The sequence below is a fragment of the Salvelinus alpinus genome, chromosome 25, assembly GCF_045679555.1.
Source record: "Salvelinus alpinus chromosome 25, SLU_Salpinus.1, whole genome shotgun sequence".
Lineage (NCBI taxonomy): Eukaryota > Metazoa > Chordata > Actinopteri > Salmoniformes > Salmonidae > Salvelinus > Salvelinus alpinus.
In genome coordinates, this window is record NC_092110.1 from 17308195 (window position 1) to 17331186 (window position 22992).

The 22992-nt window shown below is 42.2% G+C and overlaps 1 protein-coding gene across 1 annotated transcript in view; it reads right to left on the reverse strand.

Annotated features, from left to right (window-relative positions):
• Positions 1 to 22992, reverse strand: part of kcnh5b (potassium voltage-gated channel, subfamily H (eag-related), member 5b) — a 102006-nt gene that overhangs the window by 11465 nt on the left and 67549 nt on the right. Inside the window, exons 8-10 of the mRNA XM_071365885.1 lie at positions 21794 to 21993; positions 21168 to 21420; positions 14908 to 15104 (exon numbers count right to left, since the gene is read on the reverse strand). Of these exons, the coding sequence (XP_071221986.1) occupies positions 14908 to 15104; positions 21168 to 21420; positions 21794 to 21993 (650 nt within the window). The remainder of the gene's footprint in view (positions 1 to 14907; positions 15105 to 21167; positions 21421 to 21793; positions 21994 to 22992) is intronic.

Sequence of the window (22992 nt, forward strand, 5' to 3'; positions counted from 1 at the left end):
ACCCCAGCATATCCTCTCTCTCTCACACACTCACACGCACACTTCTCCATAGTCACAGTGATTCCTCATGAAACCCAGACAAAAAATATATAATGATTTTGAGTATTTTCACAAAATGTCATCCATAGAATAGTTCTTTGGCGGAAGAATTGTTGACATATATTTAACATTTGTATCTAAAAGCATAATTGAGAAATCATTTGGCATATTTATGACCTTTTGGCATGACCAAGGCCTCCTTTAAGACTCCATAGTGTTTCATCTGTGTAGGTGCTACAGAGCAAACATTGGTGTCATATGAAGCTTTAACGTTTGCTCTGTAATATGTGAAGTATTTAGTAATTTTTTACATTAATTTATGAATATTGACAAATATAAACATGAATATTGAAAATATACCATTTATGATTTGGCACATTTTTCTGTAACACTTTATTTGGATAGTCTGTGGAGCATCTACAGGTGGACTATCTGTAATTTCAATAAGCGATCTCCTAACCCTAACCTTAACCCTTATCCTAACACTTATTCTAAAACTTACCCTAGCCCTTACCGTAACCCTAGCAAGCAGCTGCTTATCAACAGATAGTCAGATGCTTATCAACAGATAAATGTTGATAGCATGACCATCTGTAGTGCATCTGCAGATGGACTACCCAAATAAAGTGTGACCAATTTTTCAATATATTGTCTAACAAAATATACTCTATGGCGGCTATTCCCAAACTGGGGTAATGCCGTCGGAGGTACGCCAAATAAAAATGTGATTCACATTTTCAAACAGTCCATTTCGATTTTCCAACGGGGCTATACATTTGGGTGATGTCTCACAACCCTTTGTAAAGGTTAGAGTTAGGGCTAGGGTAAGGGTTAAGTAGCCTCGTTGCACTGCCAAAAATAAAATAAACCATCTAGTGTTCAGCGAAAAACAACACAATGTCAAATACAGGTACTAGTCAAATAATGAACATCCAATCACATTAACCGTTACTCTCCCGCGGGAATTCCACAAACGGTCCATATGTAGCCAAACGTAGCTGCTGCTCATTCCGTTTGCTCGAAAATTGATAAATGGTTAAAAAAAAGTAAGGCCCGTGTCCATAGAGACACATACCAGCTCTACTGGTAGTACTGCTACTACCAGCAGTACTACACCTGCACCTGTGTCCTGTGTCGACGACACAAGTTGTTCTGCATCCACGAGCACATCCAATGCTATATCAAATTCTATATTTGTGGTTAGCCCAGCTAGCATGGACACTGAAATAAGCAAACAGGAAACCGCTCACCCAGAGGCGGCACTCCTAGTGGCCGGAGACTTTAATGCAGGGAAACTTAAATCAGTTCTACCAACATGTTAAATTTGCAACCAGAGGAAAAAAAATTCTAGATCACCTGTACTCCACACACAGAGACGCGTACAAAGCTCTCCCTCGCCCTCCATTTGGTAAATCCGACCACAATTCTATCCTCCTGATTCTTGCTTACAAGCAACAATTAAAGCAGGAAGCAACAGTGACTCGGTCTATAAAAAAGTGGCCAGGTGAAGCAGATGCTAAACGACAGGACTGTTTTGCTATCACAGACTGGAACATGTTCATGGATTCTTCCGATGACATTGAGGAATACACCACATCAGTCACTGGCTTTATCAATAAGTGCATCGAGGACGTCGTCCCCACAGTGACTGTACGTACATACCCCAACCAGAAGCCATGGATTACAGGCAACATTCGCACTGAGCTAAAAGGTAGAGCTGCCGCTTTCAAGGTGCTGGACTCTAACCCGGAAGCTTACAAGAAATCCTGCTATGCCCTCCGACGAACCGAACCATCAAACAGGCAAAGCGTCAATACAGGGCTGAGATTGAATCATACTACACTGGCTCCGACGCTTGTCTTATGTGACAGGGCTTGCAAACTATTACAGACTACAAAGGGAAGCCCAGCCGCGAGCTGCCCAGTGACATGAGCCTACCAGATGATCTAAATCACTTCTATGCTCGCTTCGAGGCAAGCAACACTGAGGCATGCATGAGAGCATCAGCTGTTCCGGACGACTGTGTGATCACGCTCTCCATAGCCAATGTGAGTAGGACCTTTAAACAGGTCAACATTCACAAGGCTGCGGGGCCAGACGGATTACCAGGATGTTCTGACCAACTGGCAGGTGTCTTCACCGACATTTTCAACATGTCCCTGATTGAGTCTGTAATACCAACATGTTTCAAGCAGACCACCATAGTCCCTGTGCCCAAGAACACGAAGGCAACCTGCCTAAATGACTACAGACCTGTAGCACTCACGTCTGTAGCCATGAAGTGCTTTGAAAGGCTGGTAATGGCTCACATCAACACCATTATCCCAGAAACCCTAGACCCACTCCAATTTGCATAACGCCCAAACAGATCCACAGATGATGCAATCTCTATTGCACTCCACACTGCCCTTTCCCACCTGGACAAAAGGAACACTTACGTGAGAATGCTATTCATTGACTACAGCTCAGCGTTCACCATCATAGTACCCTCAAAGCTCATCACTAAGCTAAGGATCCTAGGACTAAACACCTCCCTCTGCAACTGGATCCTAGACTTCCTGACGGGCTGCCCCCAGGTGGTGAGGGTAGGTAGCAACACATCTGCCACACTGATCCTCAGCACTGGAGCCCCTCAGGGGTGCTTGCTCAGTCCGCTCCTGTACTCCCTGTTCACCCACGACTGCAGGGCCAGGCACGACTCCAACACCATCATTAAGTTTGCAGACAACACCGACAGCGACGAGACAGCCTATAGAGAGGAGGTCAGAGGCCTGGCCGGGTGGTGCCAGAATAACAACCTATCCCTCAACGTAACCAAGACAAGGAGATGATTGTGGACTACAGGAAAAGGAGGACCGAGCACGTCCCCATTCTCATCGACGGGGCTGTAGTGGAGCAGGCTGAGAGCTTCAAATTCCTTGGTGTCCACATCACCAACAAACTAGAATGGTCCAAACACACCAAGACAGTTGTGAAGAGGGCACGACAAAGTCTATTCCCCCTCAGGAAACTAAAAAGATTTCGCAATGGTCCCGAGATCCTCAAAAGGTTCTACAACTGCAACATCGAGAGCATCCTGACCGGTTGCATCACTGCCTGGTACGGCAATTGCTCGGCCTCTGACCGCAAGGCACTACAGAAGGTAGTGCATACGGCCCAGTACATCACTTTGGCTAAGCTGCCTGCCATCCTGGACCTCTACACCAGGTGAGGAAGAGGAAGGCCCTAAAAATTGTCAAAGACCCCAGCCACCCCAGTCATAGACTGTTCTCTCTACTACTGCATGGCAAGCGGTACCGGAGTGCCAAGTCTAGGACAAAAAGGCTTCCCAACAGTTTTTACCCCCAAGCCTTAAGACTCCTGAACAGGTAATTAAATGGCTACCCGGACTATTTGCATTGTGCCCCCCCCCCAACCCCTCTTTTACGCTGCTGTTACTCTCTGTTTATCATATATACATAGTCACTTTAACTATACATTCATGTACATACTACCTCAATTGGCCCGACCAACCAGTGCCACCGCACATTGGCTAACCGGGCTATCTGCACTGTGTCCCGCCACCCACCACCCGCCACCCCCTCTTTTACGCTACTGCTACTCTCCGTTTATCATATATGCATAGTCACTTTAACCATATCTACATGTACATACTACCTCAATCAGCCCAACTAACCAGTGCCTGTATAGAGCCTCGCTACTGTTATTTTTCACTGTCTTTTTTACTGTTGTTTTTATTTCTTTACTTACCTATTGTTCACCTAATACCTTTTTTGCACTGTTGGTTAGAGCCTGTAAGTAAGCATTTCACTGTAAGGTCTACACCTGTTGTATTCGGCGCACGTGACAAATAAACTTTGATTTGATTTGTGAATCTGATGCAGCTGAAGAGCTACTGCCCCCTTACCCGGGAAAGCACCGAACAACAGACAGGGACGTTGGACCATCGAAGAGGCACAAATATGATGAGAACTACATTGATTTGGGGTTCACTTATATTGAGAGTAGTGCCTTTCCTCAGCCACAGTGTGTTATATGTGCAAAAGTACTGTCTCACAACTCAATGAAACCTTCACTCTTGCGCAGACATTTAGAAACGAAACATGCCAATTTGAAAAATGAGTTTTTGGAGTGAGAATTAAGACGTCTTTTGAGTAGTATGACATGTATAGAAGCAACAGATACCATTAATAAGAAGGGGCTAGAAGCGTCTTATATTGTGAGCTACCGAGTGGCTAGGACAGGCAAGCCCCATACTATTGTGGAGGACTTAATTCTTCCTGCTGCCGCGGATATGGCTGGGGCAATGCTGGGGGAAAAGGCCCAAAAAACTATACAGACAATGTCTTCATCAAACAACATTGTTTCACAACGCATCAGTGACATGGCAGGAAATGTTTTGAAACAATTACTGCTTCGCATACAAGCCAGTGAATCCTAGGCGTTACAGCTGGATGAGTCGAAAACCGCAGGTCAGACGTGGCGGGCCTGGCACAGCTCCTGGTATATGTCCGTTACGTTTATGGGGGTTAATTAAGGAAGATATCCTCTTCTGCAATATTGACATCCTCTTCTGTGAACATTTTATTTAATCAGAAGCCACTGCCAGATTTCTGGATAGGGCTGCGCTCAGAGTATCATGCCTTGGTAAATTGCGTTGTTAAGACACTGATTCCCTTTGCAACCACGTACTTATGTGATAGTGGATTCTCGGCCCTCACTAGCATGAAAACTAAATACAGGCACAGACTGTGTGTGGAAAATGATTTAAGACTGAGACTCACTCCAATACAACCCAACACTGCAGAGTTATGTGCATCCTTTCAAGCACACCCTTCTCATTAACCTGTGGTGAGTTATTCACCATTTTTGATGAACAAATAAGGTTTAATATGTAAGATGGCTAAATTATTGATTATTATTATATTATTATTTGTGCCCTGGTCCTATAAGAGCTCTTTGTCATTTCCCACGAGCCGGGTTGTGACAAAAACTCACACTCATTCTTATGTTAAATAAATGTATCGTATTGTGTGTGTGTGTGTGTGTGTGGCAGGCTTACAATGATGGCAAAAAACAACATTTGAGAGTGCGCTGACCCTGGTGCTGGAAGGGGTACGCAGCTGGAAGCTGAATGTTTGAAGGGTCTATGAAAAGTTTGGGAGTGGGATCTCTGCTACTTTTAGTGGTATTTGTAAGCATTACCAACTAAGTGAATATGAAAATTGATTTAAAAAATGGTCACCATCTGCTGGTGATTTGGAGGATGTGTAAAAGGAGGGCTGTGATTGGTTACATTGCTTACTAGGGTTATATTTGACATTGACGATATATCGTGAAATACAAGACGATATATCGTGATGTCAAGACTGTACTCTATTTCAGTGGTCACCAACCAGTCGATCTCGAGCAACTGGTCGATCTCCAAGTCATTTCTAGTTGATCTCCAACCGTTTCTGTAAAAAAAATAAAAAATAAGGCCTTGCGTTCCAATTTTTTTATCTCGCGCTTTTGACTGTAGGTGCACCCGATTCAGCTGTCCAGGAGGGGGCCCGGAGAGCTAATCTGGTACACTATAGTCCTACCTGTGGCCAATCGGATGGCTCAGATTACCGTGTCTGGAGTAATGTAGCAGGTGTAAAAGGAAGCTACAGCAAAGTTGATATTGTGAGATTTCAAAAAGTTTAAAACCACGACTAGAGAGAGACTGTCAACGAATACAGCAGAGCTGCTGTTTTTATGAGTGAGTTTATGTTTAAGTTCTCACTCAGCACTGTCCACACTTTTTGTTCAAAACTTTTATAATCCATGAAATATGTGTTCTTCCTACTTCAACTCACGCTACAACCAGCACTGCAACTGTAATGAATGAGTAGGAAAGTGTATCAATAGGCTTGCATTGTTATTATTAGCAGCTTGGGTCTTTTTTAGTATCAAGGAATATTTCACTTTCTCACTTCATAGGAGTAACAACATGAATTTGTGCATGAGGCAGAAATAATGCAGTGCGACTCGAGTTCCCCCATCAGCTGGAAGACGGTGTGTCCCTTTTTGGTCAGTGTCAGCGGAGGAAAGGGAGAGCAGAGGGATGTTGAGAGACGAAACCTCTGTCTACTGCTCTCTCCTTCCGCTGAGACTGACCATCAGATGCAGGGATCATCAGCCCAGTAAAATAAAAATAAAAAGCAAATTATTTAAATGTATGCTCTTACCGGTGTGATCATATAGCCTACCTAAAAATGGTCCGAACACCAATGCATTGGCAGGGCAATTCAAGAAAAGCCTATATGCGGTGATAATGTATTGGGCCTATAGCCTACTGCACAAACCTCACAGTACTGTTTTTAATAGGTTAATGTTAAGTCATGTTCCAAAAAAATCACAGCGGTAGATTTCGGCTTGCATTTTGACTCAGAAAGTGATCTTGATTCAAAAAAGGTTGGTGACCACTGCTCTATTTGAAAATCACAAATCAAAACTGTGCAGTTTTATCAGTTAGGCTGTATCAGTGTGTTGAAAATGAACAAATAAACATATTTTCAGACAATATTTTCAATATTCATGTTTATATTTTTCAATATTCATAAATTAATTTAAAATGTTTTTATTGAAATCAAAATACTACTCATATTACAACTCATATGACACCGATTTTTCCTTTACAGCCTCTACAGATAAAACATTAAGGAGTCTTAATGGGTAAGGGCAAAATGTAATAACTATGCTTTGATTCATTATTTCTCAATTATGCTTTTAGATACAAATGTTAAATATGTCAACAATCATTCCTCCAAAAGACTATTCTATGGATTGATTACATTTTGTGAAAATCCCCAAAATCATGGTATTTTTTTGGTCTGGGTTTTTTGTGGAAACTCTCATTACTAATACATCAGTCGGCTGGTAAAAGTATCCTTGTCTGCAGGGTCAGGCGTCTCATACCATTGTCCTCCAAGCCCACAAGCTGTCCCAGCTAACAAAAATAAACCATAGAAAAGAGCCCCTAACGACACAGATATTCTGTAAATATTTGGTGCACTCTGTGGATGTTCGCTTCTTAGGCTTTCAACCTAAATGTATAAGAGGAATACTCCAGAGATCTAGAATTCTCTGAAAAGTATTGGTAGCCTAGTATTCGACAGCACGCACTGTGAAAATATTCAAAACGGATCATTTTAAAACCAGAACCTTAAAGCGCTGCAGAAGTACAGTATAGATTTTGCTTAACAATGTGCAGTGGCCCCTTTAGGCAAAAGAAAAAGAGCAGATTTGCATGTGTTTTTTAAAGCAATATAGCTCTCTTTAGTCAGGTAAAGAGTCTAAAAGCCCTGAAGTGTTTTCTTAAATGAGAAAATGGTTAGGTAACTTAATGCTCATCTTACCAAGATAGAAGCAATCGCTCAGACTAAGAAAGAGAGAGAAAGGTGCTTTGTGTTGAAAATTCACAGGGCCCCATTTTTAACGTGAGCATTCAACTTTGTCTTTTGAAATCATTTGTCAAGTGTTGTATGAAATAATTGGATCAGGTGAAGGAACAACTTAAAATACATGAATTCAATGTTTTTATAATCAAAAGGATCAACAGTTTGAGTATTTGTTTCTGCATACCCACAAAGTATGCATTTATGAGATTATTTGAGAAAGACAAAAGTTCTGTTCGTTATGAAAGTACACTGTGTATGCTGAAATGCTAGAAAAACACCTTCCACACTTATTTACACCAGCCATAGTCACTAATGGACTGAATGACAGACATACAGTATGTCACGAACTCCAGGTGCAGAATAGCAAGCAGGCCTGCCTCAGTACAGGTCCAGGGCTGACCCAAATAGCCGTCGTCATGTGCCTGATGGCTGTGTGACATCTCTCACACTGCATTGTGACTAATAAGATAATGAGTCATGGAGATGGAACTCAATCAGTGCTCCATCAGACCAATTCATTACACACACTCTCAAGCACCAGCCATGGTACCAGCTCACAAACTCAAAACAGAGACCAGGCATTGCTGTCTCTGACTGGCCGCTTCCCATCTCTCCACTGGGATTCTCTGCCTCTGACCCTATTACGGGGGCTGAGTCACTGGCTTACTGGTGCTCTTCCATGCCGTCCCTAGGAGGGGTGTGTCACTTGAGTAGGTTGAGTCACTGACGTGATCTTCCTGTTCGGGTTGGCGCCCCCTTGGGTTCGTGCTGTGGGGGAGATCTTCATGGGCTATACTCAGCCTTGTCTCAGGGTAGTAAGTTGGTGGTTTGCAGATATCCCTATAGTGGTGGAGGGGCTGTGCTTTGGCAAAATGGGTGGGGTCATATTCTGCCTGGTTGGCCCTGTCCGGGGGTATTGTCGGACGGGGCCACAGTGTCTCCGAACCCCTCCTGTCTCAGCCTCCAGTATCTATGCTGCAATAGCTTGTGTCAGGGGGCTAGGGTCAGTCTGTTATATCTGGTGTAATTCTCCTGTCTTATCTGGTGTCCTGTGTGAATGTAAGTATGCTCCCTCTAATTCTCTCTCCCTCCCATGGGACCATGCCTCGGGACTACCTGGCCTCATGTCCACCTGGTCGTGCTGCTGCTCCAGTTTCAATTGTTCTGCCTGCGGCTATGGAACCCTGACCTGTTCACCGGACGTGCTACCTTTTCCTGGACCTGCGGTTTTCGACTCTCTCTCTCTACCGCACCTGCTGTCTCGAACTCTAAATTCTTGGCTATGAAAAACCAACTGACATTTACTCCTGAGGTGCTGACTTGTTGCACCCTCTACAACCACTGTGATTATTATTATTTGACCCTGCTGGTCATCTATGAACATTTGAACATCTTGGCCATGTACTGTTATAATCTCCACCCGGCACAGCCAGAAGAGGACAGGCCACCCCTCAGAGACTGGTTCCTCTATAGGTTTCTTCCTAGGTTCCCGCCTTTCTAGGGAGTTTTTCCTAGCCACGTGCTGCTACAACTGCATTGCTTGCTGTTTGGAGTTTTAGGCTGCGTTTCTGTATAGCACTTTGTGACATCGGCTGATGCATTTGATTGATTTAATATAGCCGCAGTTCAACACACACACACACACACACACACACATGCATAAACAGAGTATCAGCTCTGAGGGTAAAGGCTACCTCTGCTATTTCTCACTGAGAGATAACACCCACAGACATGTTGGCGGTCTGTTAACTGCTAAAAGGCCACAGTAAGTAAGGAGTCTATTAGTATTTAATATATAATTCATTATGTGAAAATGGCTCTGACAAAATACCTATTGGGTGTAGAGAGAATAAACATGGTAAATACCTTTAGGATTAATAACCTAATAATGTGAGAATTACATTCCAGAGTTCCCTCAAGAGTGATAGGAAGTGCTGAACAATTAGTGTTTTTTGAGGTCGGTTCGGTTTCGGTTCCATTTATAAAAATGAATCGCGGTTATTTTTTAAACATTAAATACACTATGTATTATGTGGGTTGAATGCTGTAATGGACAGATCACAATTTACTGGGGGGAGGGGTGGTCCAAAATAGGGGAGGGTTGTCAAACTAGTTTTTGTTGCTTTGGGGAGGTTTGTGGGGTTTTTTATTGGGCAAAGAGGAGGGTAGTGTGTTTTTTCCATGGAGTAAATTCGCTCTATTGCAGGATTTACTCTATTATTTCTTCCATATAGACAAATTTCCTCATCTGCTTGCATGCTCCTCCCCTGTATCAAGGTGTTTTGGTACTTCCCTTATGACCTACGCTTTTCCGTGTGCTAACTTATACTATGCCACAGGTCAGTATAGTCTATCAGTCTAACGGTCTGTCCTGCCCTCTATCCACCATTCATAGTGACAATAGTGGTAGGTGGATCCTTTGTCCGCATCTGTAATAGGCTAACTAGCAATCATACAGTGCATTCGGAAAGAATTCAGGCCCCTTGACCAATTTTTTTATATCACATTTACATAAGTATTCAGATCCTTTACTCAGTACTTTGTTGAAGCTTCTTTAGCAGCGATTACAACCTCAAGTCTTCTTGGGTGCGACGCTACAAACTTGGCACACCTGTTGTTGGGGAGTTTCTCCCATTCTTCTCTGCAGATCCTCTCAGGCTCTGTCAGGTTGGATGGGGAGCGTTGCTGCACAGCTATTTTCAGGTCTCTTAGATCGTGTTAAAGTCCGGGCTCTGGCTGGGCCACTCAAGGATATTCAGAGACATGTCCCGAAGCCACTCCTGCGTTGTCTTGGCTGTGTGCTTAGGGGCATTGTCTTGTTGGAAGGTGAACCTTCACCCCCAGTTTGAGATCCTGAGCAGGTTTTCATTAAGGATCTCTATCTCTCTCTATTTTGCTCTGGTCATCTTTGTCTTGATCCTGACTAGTCCCCGAGTCCCTGCCTCTGAAAAACATCCCCTTAGCATGCTGCTGCCACCACCATGCTCCACCGTAGGGATGGTGCCAGGTTTCCTCCAGACGTAATGCATGGCATTCAGGCCAAAGAGTTCAATCTCGGTTTCATCAGACCAGAGACTCTTGTTGCTCATGGTCTGAGAGTCTTAGGTGCCTTTGGCAAACTCCAAGTGGGCTGTCATGTGCCTTTTACTGAGGAGTGGCTTCCGTCTGGTCACTCTACCATAAAGTCCTGATTGGTGTAGTGCTGCAGAGATGGTTCCTTCCTGAAGGTTCTCCCATCTCTACAGAGGTACTCTAGAGCTCTGTCAGAGTGACCATCGGGTTCATGGTCACCTCCCTGACCAAGGCCCTTCTCCCCCGATTGCTCAGATTGGCCGGGCGGCCAGCTCTAGGAAGAGTCTTGGTGGTTCCAAACTTCTTCCATTTAAGAATGATGGAGGCCACTGTGTTCTTGGGAACCTTCAATGCTGCAGACATTTTTTGCTACCCTTCCCCAGATCTGTGCCTTGACACAATCCTGTCTCTGAGTTATACGTACAATTCCTTCGACCTCATGACTTGGTTTTTGTTCTGACATGAACTGTCAACTGTGGGACCTTTTATATAGACAGGTGTGTGCCTTTCCAAATCATGTCCAATCAATTGAATTTAACACAGGTGGACTCCAATCAAGTTGTAGAAACATCTCAAGGATGATCAATGGAAACAGGTTGCACCTGAGCTCAATTTCGAGTATCATAGCAAAAGGTCTGAATACTTATGTAAATAAGGTTTTTCTGTTTTTATTTATAAATTAGCAACATTTTGAAAAATCTGTTTTCACTTTGTCATTATCGTGTATTGTGTGTAAATTGCTTTAACGTAACACAATGCGGAAAAAGTCAGGGGGTCTGAGTACTTTCCGAAGGCACTGTATCTGCAAGCTGTTGGCTAGAGCGCACGTGCCAATAGCAGAGTGGGCACATTCCCTACACCTACTGTACGCAACATGCTTAGTGACAAAACCATCAGCTTGCCTAGAGTTGAAGAAGCAATGGAAATCCATTGAACTTGTATTTTTTATGTATTTACACAGAGACTTTTATCTGTAACAAGTCAATTTGATGAAAACACAACTCTGATGGGAAAATGCTCCAGGATTTGACAGTTAAAAAAAGAAAAGTTAATAACAATTTGGCTTAAGCACCATTCTCTCTCGCCTTATGCACAGGTGCGCCTGCTGCTGAGGGGAGAGAAAAACAGAGGAGCCTTGGCTTAGGCTACTGTTGATTGTGTAAAACAAAAGTTAGAGGAAAAAGAGTATGCCTATAGTGAAAAGCCTTCAAGGGTAATTTAATTTAAGTTTTAATATGGTAGTGGACTAAGATGAGAAGAATGTAGGTTACTGTGCAACTCCCTATTCAGGTAGGATGCAATATTGGAACTTAAATGTATTTAAAATCATTTGTTTTATCATTATTATTATTATTATTGTATATCATTGTAAGGCTATTTATTAATCGAAACCAGTTCTGTAAATATGCTGAACCTATTTTGTTTAATTCTGTTGAGACATTTTCATTGGACAAATTAAATTTGATCTGTCTTTTTAATTGTGTACTCCGTATTTATTTTAAGATACTGTAGGTTATAAGAGCCTATTTCTGTCATTTGTTGGGTATGGTAGGCACTTGCCTTTGTTGGTAATTGCTGTGATATATCCTGTGAAGGTTTAAACCAGTTTGCAAGTGTTTTGCTTCATTCTGTTATGCCATTTTCTTTGGCCTAATTGTTCCAACTGTAATGCTGTTTTTGCCGCAGCATAATAGCCTGCTCGTATGCCATCTGACATAAAGACATGCATGTCGGTACCGTAGCAAGCCGCCAGCATATCTCTATAATATAGAATAATATATGCCATTTACTGTAGCAGACGCTTTTATCCAAAGCGACTATCTCTCTCTCTATCTCTCTGGGGCTAGGCCTAAGCTTGTTGTTAAATATTAATATCACACAGTGGACCCTAAGCCTATACATGCAATGCCCTGATGCATTTAGTGCTCAAATCTCTGACAGCTGGACTGTGAGGTGGACAATTATTGTTTTAGGAAAGTAGCCTAAAAAACTATTTTTTTTTAAAATGTCTATAAAGTTTTGCATATACTATATATAGAAAGATAAGGAATAGTGTTTTTGTCATTTGTTATAGGCTGTTTTTAAGGACACGTAAGTGTGGCTCATTTGGCCAATATACTTTGTTTTTTGATGGTGCTGGCTGAGCCAATTCGGATCTGGTAAATTTCTCAAATGTCTGGTAAATTAAAATCTTCCCGGTCACGCTGTGCGGCGCCAAATTCTCCTAAAGTAAACCCCAAAATGTGAATATTGTTTTATGCAGATTTCAGAAAATTTGCATTAAAATCTATCGCCAATTGGATGGGAACTTATAGACACCCTAAAGACTCTGGCAAGTGCGCTAGTCCAGTGTCACTTTGATTATGCCTGCACATCATGGTTCCCCAGCAGCCCCAAACATCTAAAGAATAAGCTCCAGACTAGGGTTGAATATTTTCTCATTATTTTACAAATGTTCCATCCAAGAATAATCACTTTTCTCTCAGGTAAGCCGGTATTTCCCTCCCAAAACAGAAGTATTCTAATATGTCTTGATTTGATTAGAGCTTTGGTCAGCATGAAAATTCAAGCCTGATGCTACCTGAGCCTGATAAGCCATACATTAAATACATTTTATGAGCCCTACATTAATGACATTTTATGAGCCCAAGCCCAAAAAACCCAAAATGATTGTGCCGTTATCCAATAGACAGCCTATGAAAGGCTACCACACATTACACATGACAGAAAAACATAAAAGCCCATAGATGTACTGTAGCTATGTTAAAAAATAAGGTGACCCCAAAAGCCAGAGATGTGTACATTAGATGTGCGTTCAGTCCTTATATTACTGTAGCATATGCTGCAGAAAATGTAGGGACCACAATGGAAATAAGTCCCCGACTTTATTGTGCAATCATGGTAACTTTTAAAATGATTTGTGTATATACTGTATGTATTTTTATAATAAAATCAATCAATCAATCAATCCAAACTGTGCAGAGGCCATTGATGAATCAAATCAAAAAAGTTTAAAAACATTCAGAGATCGTCAAGCCAAGCCTTCGATACTGGGTAAGGCTACAAGGTAAGGAGGGATTTGTTTTCTGTTTGTCGAGATTGACATCTATTTATTGTGGTGTTGAAAACGCAAACCACGTCAGTATGTTTTTTTTTCTTTATTGGTTATGTGGTACATTGGCACAGAAACCTGATGGTGAAAAATGAACTGCATATACAGTATTTTATTTAAGTATAAAGATGGCATCAAAATGCTGAAAATCTACCTTCCCCCTAGCTGATCATTGTCTGCAGCCAGCTCTGATTGTGAAGTAATGAAACAGGCAGAGAGAGTGAGCTCCCCTGTGATGGTCAGCGAACCCTCAACCTTCTGACCCGTAGCACTACGTGGCATCGATTGTGCCACAAAAGCAAAGTAGATAGATACTCACTACAGTTAATGCTATTTGTGGTTGTAAACATGGTTTTGAGTTAATTCTATGAGGGGGGAGGGTGTTTAATTTATTTTACAGTACAAGGGACACATTGAGTTGAACGAGCAGTCCCAAACAACACTGAATAAAACAATTAATAAAAGTCCCATGATGGTAGTGACTGCCCATAACGGCTTATCACTTACTAACCATAATTTATTCACATTAATATATTTAATAAAATATTTCAGTTGTGTATATTACATTTGTTTTATTTGATTACCAAGTCATCATCTCATCTCTATAGAGCTGCTGCCTATGCTGTCTGACAAAATCATTATTTTAGTAATGCTTCAAAGTTAATTAGACATACTTTTATGGATACTGAATACCAACTATCAGTCACTTAGATCATCTATTTTCAGGTAGAGATACCAAGAGAAGACACTGCTCTCTATCTCTCTCGATCACGCATTCTTCTCTCGCTCAGTGTCTGTCCCACACTGATCTAATGTAGCAGAAGTAAATAAAATAAAAAACAGACCGGACAAGTAGGCATACAATGGATTATGGTGATTGTAGTTAATTACCACATTTTCTGCTCTAAACTATATAGAATATTGGCCTGTTGGAAACTACAACATCGCACAGTTCAGGCTTGATATGATTTATCTCTAGAGAAACTGTGCAATGTGCACATTGAGCTCACCGAAAAAGAAAAAAGAAAGAAAAGGAATTCAAATAAAACTGAAATTTCAGTTAATGCTCAGCACTAGTGATCGGAGAACTAACTATCTGCAGTCAAGGAGAAAGGCAACAAAAGCGCTCTGCAAAAGTTTTAGATGAGAAAATAGGATACAGAAGAGGGAGGAAAAAGGAGGAAGACTGACATGTGGTTGTCAGTGAGTGTGAGTGTGTGTGTGTGTGGTGTGTTGTGCGTGTCACTGCGTAACTCATACCCGCTTGCGTAGGTTGCAGGTGAGGATAAGGTTGCGTGAGAAGGAGTTCGCAAAGGCTGTGTAGAACTCCAGAACCTTGTGCAGTGCCTCTCTCTTGATGACGTGCAGGTCGCAGTACGTCAGCGCCCGCACGTTAGCACACGCGTGTGCAAGAGTGGTCTCTTTCCAGAACACATCTCCAAACACATCTCCTTTACCTGAGAGGGGAAAGATAAATTGAGAGATTTGTGTGGGAGACAAAATAGTACAATATTTAGTATTTTCTCAGTGAAATCACCAGTCACAGATGTTATGGATATTTTGAGATCTGAGGTTTCAAGGTTTCCTTAGCAACGAGGTTATCTGGCTGAGACCTTAGCAACCAAAGATACTCATTACTCAGAGCACAGTAAAATGTTACAAGCTGATTTACTCTACAGCCAGTAAAGACCAATAAAAACATATTATTCTCATTTCAACCATCTAAAATTATCATAAACTGTCAGTTGAATATCAAATCAATGGTTCACTTGAAGGGATTGCACTAGTATCACCAAATGAAAACCAATGAAACTCAGTCCAACCAGTCTACCATACAGCAGAGAACCCAAACATCAGAACCACAACACAGACAGGATGTGTGAATCTTGTGTGTGAATACCATTTCCCTATTGGGTCTGAGGAACCATCCAACTAAAGAGTCCTGTAGTGCTGGATGCTCGGTGCTGGAAGCCCTCCCTTAGAGGCACAGCACGCCACCAATTATTGGAGCCGATATGGAGAAGGTCAGAGAGATCAGCCTGGTGGCTCTAGAGGAGTTAGAGGTCAGCATCAACCTGAGAAGAGGTGTCTTACTGTCTGTGGTTGGAGATCAATGCAGCGCTACTCTCACACTACAATCATCCTTTGTGGAGGTGGATGGGAGTGAATTCAGTGTTTCATGTTTGTGTGATCAATGGTGGTCATGGTGACAACTAGAGCTCTATGTAAGCTAGCAGATTTCTGTGACTAGAGCACAGTGCTGAGGCGGACTGATACAGTCTCATCTCCCTCCGTTTACTGCATATCCAATCAGTTCACTGGGCCAGAACATATTGCTGTGTGAATAATTTTCCCCACTAAAATTCCCTTTCTCATAAAGCAGCATGAATAATAGATTGCGAAATTAGTCCAATCATCGTTTTGCGAAACACAACTAAGCCAGAACAGAGGAGAAAATCATAAACTGATAAGGCCGATGGAATATTGTTTGATGGAAAGTTGCTGTAGCCCTGTGGCCAGTGGAATGGATTATTAAAGGTATGTGATTCTGCAGGTTGTCCAAGTATAGGCGTGTTACAGTGGGAGTGTTGAAGGCAGCTCCTCTCCTCTGCTAGTGGGCTGCTAATGAAGAAGAGAGAAAGGATCCACAGCTAAGAGTTAGCTTAGTGATTGCCAGGGGAAATCAGAGGGGTCTCTCTTTCTGTCTCGCTCTGTATCTGTCTCTCTCCCTCGTCAGCTATGAGCCCCAGCTATTTCTCTTGCCTGTTAGCACCTCTACCTCCAGGGGGAGCCAGGCACAGAGTTGGCCAAGGCTAAAGGGAGGTGTTCACTGTTTGCCCACGAGACATACAGCAGTCAGCTAACCCTGCCACCATAGTATTGTCAAGTTTTGCAACCAGTCTATGACTAGAATCACATACCTACAGTAAAGTGGAATTGAGCAGGGTGAATAGCAACATATCTGGCACCAAATGAGGCGTGACAGATGAGTAGTGCTCATAACTTACCATCAACAATATTAAACATGATAGAACAAACGTACAGACTACCATTGTGCAGAGAGAGTTAATGCTCTCAGGAGGATGTTACACTAATGTGCCTTCTTCCTCTCGTGCTGCGCCCCCCCACGGCTCCCCCACCGTGGGTCTCCTGCAGTGTCGATCTGCTCTAAATCATCACAGCAGCACCAGGCATGCATGCACCCCCCCCCCCAAACCATCCATGCCCCCTACGAAGTCTGTAAATGTGATCCCGGGACCGCCTGTGGTGGCAAGACAGACGCCTCACGTCGGTGTCCATTTGAGCTGCTGATTAATGTCCTCCATGTTGTGAGGCAATTCATCTGTGGCTAATATACTTTTTATGAAGCTCTAACTACAGCCCTACTCTAGCTCCTAATGAAGTTAAAGTGGAAAAGCAATAAAATAGCCTGCGAAAACACCCGCTGGCACTACAGCTCTGCTGGTGTCCAACTCTGTCTTTATCTTTCGCTTCTCTCTTCCTTTCTATTGTATATGCCTATTTTTTTGTTGTTGTTTGAGTTGACAAGGCATCAGCCAAACCCCAGAAACAACATCATCCACAATAGTGATAGTCCCTGCGGTTATCGCGGGGTGGACGAGTTTAGTGTCATTAAATATTGTGTGGCTGAAGGGCGGGTTGAATTAAGAGAAACAATACCATAAAAAAATCCATTAATGCATAATTATTGCGTAATTTATATAGTTTACATTGCCTTTTTTCTTTCATTCTTTTAGGTTATCTGGTATTAGTGCATAAGCCTAAACTTTAGGGTCTAACTGTACGCGCGCCAAATTGCATACTTTTGGGAACTGGCAGAAAAAGTTAACATCAATCACGGAGGCAAAAATTACATTGTCGAACTTAAATTCAATAAGACAAAAGCCGCGAAAGGAGAGTTAAAAATTAAGAGAAGGGAAGGCCAAAAAAAGTAATGTTTTGAAAATATTTGGTGAAGTGGTAAAAAAAAGATGATAGCAGTGCCGGCTATGTTATTGTGTGATTAATGTGAGAAACTATACAAATTCGACAGTCACAAGACTTCAAATAGGCCTATGGCATTTCAAGGAAACTGTAGCCTACTGTTAGATCGGTTAAATAGAAACTGAAATCTGGACATTGATTAACCAGAATATAACCTACTGTTTTTTGGCAAACTCCAAAGTCCTCTGATAATACTACTCACGAGCGAATCGACATTCCTGTGCTTTGAGAGGAATGTCTGAATGCTTTTGTTTATAGGAAAACTGCATTGTTGGTTAAGGGCTTGTAAGTAAGCATTTCACTGTAAGGTCTACACCTGTAGTATTTCGGCACATGTGACAAATAATATTTTATTTTATTTTGCGCGATTGAATTGAACTCTGTCAAATGCATCATAAAAAAATATTGCGCCTATTTAATGCAACCCTTGCTGTTATTAGATCGCAAAGCAGCATACAACTGAGCTAAACGTTTGGAACAAGTTCACTTTCTCATCCATAGCCTAACAACTCATATCAGGTGCAAGTTTAGCTCACATCTGAAGGCTGCCCCCACATATAGAATGCGGATCGCTAAAATATCCTAATGATTATGATCACACTTCCTCAATTCAAATGTTGTCGACACTATACCAAAGATGATTTGGTATGGTTTAGAAACTCGAGTTATCAGTGTAGCCTGTTATCGCCTGGACTTTTTGAAATATCTTCACACTTTCAGGCTTCCGTCATAACTGTCAATGTATAAATTTAAAAAAAGAGTTACAGGGGGCAGTTTGGAAAAAAACGTATCGGAAAAAAACTTATCCCGTCCGAATCGCCCTCTGGAATAAATACACGTTCTCGAATAGGGCTACAGGCTTAATAATAACTACTGCGGAATTAAGCATTTATTGTAGTAAAATGTTAGATACGATCTGTAGAGGTGCTGTATTCATCATAAAAGCATCATAAAAGCTGATAGAAGCTGACCATATAAAATATGTATCGAAGCCAAACTGAAATCTTATCAGAACACATCGGGTCGTTTTCACAGCTTTCTTTTTCCTTACAACTGGTCGAACTGATGTCATTTGGACTCTTTGTACAGAAAATCTTTCCCGTTTGTTATTGCTTTATTGTACTTTCTCCCAAGTACCTAAACATCTTTGCTCCGCGAAATATGACAAGAAAACTTTACCGATGTCACCTAGTTTGAAGCATTCATTCTATCGATCGATTACAATATTCTGTTGAGCAAGGTTTTATTTATTCTTCTAGGTCAACATATAATGACAAAAGAGGAGCTATATGTATCCAGTGGCGGCCACTGCCCCACCTTTTTTGAGCCCCACCTAGGGGTTGCCTGCTTTGCATGTTATTTTTACACCTTAATACGTGTCAAATATCAGTTCGCAAACAATGTAAAAAAAATAAATAATAATTGAGTAAATAAAGCCGCATACAAACTTGGTCTCTCTTTTGCTTTCTTGAATAAGGCATCTCCAAAATGCAGGTGTTTCAGCCTAGCTCAGTGATTTATGTGGTGGTGGGGCAGCAAGCAGAAAATACAGGACTGTAGGTTGGTAATGTTCTCTAGTTGTGCCGTGATTGGTTAATGGTCTCTAGTTGCGCCTGTTCTTGGCTCAGTGTTCTGTCACTCATGGGGACACTACATCACCGCCCAATCTAAGGGTAGAGCTCGAAAATTCAAGCACCTTGGGTGCTGCCATAAAGTTACATTAAAAGTGCCCATCCAAGAAGGCTCAAGGTCATTGGCCACAGATATAACAATATTTGACATCGTTTTTTCTACATTAGCTTTGATTGCACTTATCATATCAACATCATACTTTCAAAATCTTAGCTAGCAAGCTAGCAGTCATCATCATGAATCAAGTCGACAATCTACTGTCAAATGATTTTTAATCCTTGTCATATGAAGATAAATAATGAAGAGAAATTATAGATAAAACGTATCGGTGCTCAACGGCCATTGGACATAAACATTACACACAAGTTGGAAATCGCAAATTCAACAATGAGAGGTTTGGAAGGAATCAGTGGATAACTGCAAGCATTGCAAAACTTAAAAGGATAAACATTTAACATTGGCCATACTGTCAATCCAGCATGACTTCTGCCACGCTCAAAACAACTGGAAACTCAAAACTAGGCAGTCTGACTTAAGTGAGTTCAAGACAACGAGAAACTTGGAAAAAAACTTGGAAAATACGTTTTGAACGGTCATCCAACTCGGAATTGCAAGTCCGGAACTCGGGCCTCTTTCTAGAGCTCCGACATGAAGATCACTGACGTCATCATGATTCAACCTTGTTTTTTCAGAGTTCCCAGTTGTATTCAAAGCACCATAAATCCAGAAAATGGCAGACTTTGATTACAAAGTTTGATGACAAAATTTGCCCACGAAGAACCGCCATGCCATGTTCTTGTTCAAGTGAGCACAGCACAACAAGGTGAGTCCAAAAAAGTATTGTATGCTGCTGCATAAATTATGTAATATGCCAGGGAGATATATATACTGTAGCAAAGAAAGTAATACTAAGTGTACAGTATGTTGTGTAGTAAGCTGTTAGTAGCCCATGTTCCTCACCCTAATAATTTGGTTCCTTTTCAGCTCTTAATTTCACCTACTGTTCTGACTTGGTGGTGCACATGTAGCCTATAGCCTGTTTTAGAGAAATGTAATCATTGAATATTGTAGAGAGCTTTCATTGTCTACTTATATGCCCCCTTTATTTATCCTATGGTTCTGACTTGTATAGGGAGAATACTGTAAGAACGGCCCATGTTCGGAATTCTGTCGCTGTACATTTCAAAAGTGCTGAACAAATTTATATTGACTCCGTCTGTCCTAGCTTGCTCATTAATATCTTAATCGGAATGACGGATTCCCTCTTATCCACTCGTCGTCCCCTTATGCCATAGTTTGTACATCTCAATTGTCAGTAGAAACCACATTTGTTTAAACAAGTCAGCCATATCAGCTATGTTTTTTTTTAAATGCAGTAAATGAAACTGAATGAACTGTTTCACTGCCAGACAAGGCTCAGCTGATAGCCAAGTGTAGCAGTGGTAAGGTGCTGGGAGTGCTGTTGGGACAGCTTTATGTAGGTCCTAACAGTTTGTGGACCCCGTTTGTCACCGTTATAGTGCAATTAATGTATTGTTTAGTGTTGTGTTGTGGCTTTGCTGGCATGCATTGTTTATAGTTTGCCCCACCAAGATTTACATGCTAAAATCGCCACTGCATGTATCTAACTATAGACATTATAAGCAGAAACATATCTAAATAAGGCAAAACAAAATCCTGCACACGCTGTCAAAGGTTGGGTGCGGGCCTCAGATTTTCACATTAAAGTTGGTGGTTGCGGATGAGTTTTTAGCAATTGCGGGCTGTTGCAGGTGAACAAACAGCTGACCCGCACACCACTAATCCACAGACAAACTCAAGAACTCACCAGTAAGTTGGTGTGGAAACTAGAGAAAGATGCCATGATGCATTTTGCTGCTCACCTAGAATAGCGATGACCTCATCGTCCTGGATGACCTCCAGTGACCCTGACACCACAAAGCAGAGTGTGTCGACGCTCTCCCCAGCATGGAAGATGAGGTCCCCGGGGGCGCAGTGGATGGTCTGGAACTCCCCGGCTAGCGAGCGCAGGCAGCCGTCACTGGCCAGGCGGAACGCAGGGTGCTCATTGAACACCTTCCGGTTCAGGTGAACACAGATGTCTGCTCGCATGTCTTTAGGACAGATAGACAGCACCTGGAGAGAGGACAGACAGACACCTGTCCATCAGGCTTTCAGGTTGTTTGTATTACTTTCAAATCAAATCAAATTGTATTGTCACATACACATGTTTAGCAGATGTTACTGAGGGTGTAGCGAAATTCTTGTGGTATAGTATGGGTTTCACCATTGTACTGAGCCATTGCGGTATTGTGTAGTCCCATTCATTAGAATCCAATGTGTTCTACAAGACTTCTGCAGTTATCTCATAACCATACTACTACTGCATCTATGCTCTAACCCCAGCCCTGGTGTTGTTAGATCCCATCCTTCCTGTCCTGTAACCGCAGGCAGCCCTGGTGTTGTTAGGCCTATCTCTCCTGGGTCCAAGCTCAGGGGCATGGCTTACCTTCTCAGTGTCGATGCCCTTGGACATGGACCATGTAGAGACAATGTAGTCCATCACCCTCTCACTCAGCCCATTGGGCACCTGGTAGAGCTTGAGGAAGTCCCTCACGTTGTTCAGCATCTCGTGGTAGCGGTTGGTGTTGGCGTACATCTGCTGGAAGATGGTGGTCACATTTCCAAAGATGGTGGCGTACAGGAGAGCTGGAGAAGAAAGGGAAATTATCTTTCAAATACAGTTGTCATAAAATGAAATGAGCTGAAGTGAGTGGTAATGACAGGTGACAGATTGTGTATATAATGGTGTTCATGTACTCCATAGGAGAAAGAAGGGGGAGAGTTCCAGAACCACTAGCGCTCCACAAGGCTTACTGACAGCCTCCAACGCTGTGATTGTAACCTAGCTCACTGTTACCATAGAGACCTTACCCAAAAATAGTTCTGTCTTCTTCTCCCAGCCAATAAAAAGACAATAAAAGACAAGAAATAACAACTTTAAAGACTTAACAATGGGGAGGGATCCGCGCTGGCACATGATCCAGAGAAAAGAGGCTGGCAGGCTGGCTGTTGAGAATGATTCAGCAGGCAGGAAGGGCACATGTTCCTTCCTTCCCTGTGGAATTATTAATAACTACTCTCCTCTCAATGCAGACAGATTCAAACAGCTGCACCTCACACCTGACATCAATGCACCTGTGAACGACTGCTGACAGTGTTGTTAAGTCAACTTCAACAGACCGCAGGGTGACAATACCAACTTGTACATTTCAGATTAAAAGTCTAGTTTCTAAATCTAAAATACCTCTGGAAATAAATCCAGGTATTTGGATACGTGTTAATGTAACTCAAAAACACAAATTGAAGATACCATTGGCATTCTACCTTATCTCTTCAAGTCAAAGACCAAGTCAGAGGGCATGGCCTTAGCTCTGTGCTTGCCAGCCTGGCCTCAGAGCCAAACGAAACATACTTGACATATTTCTGAGCACCTCTAAGACATATGATACCAAACAATGGTTTAGTTACTTTAGACAGAAACGAAAGTAGGGAGGTTGGTTGGGAAGCATGGGTGGGTGGGTGTAATCTGCGACCGTCTAGCAATCCAAAGGTTGCGTGTTCGAGGTTGCGTCGGGGACAACTGTAGCATTTTAGCTAAGCCTTCCCCCTAACCCTTATTCTAACCCAAATCACCAACATGCTACA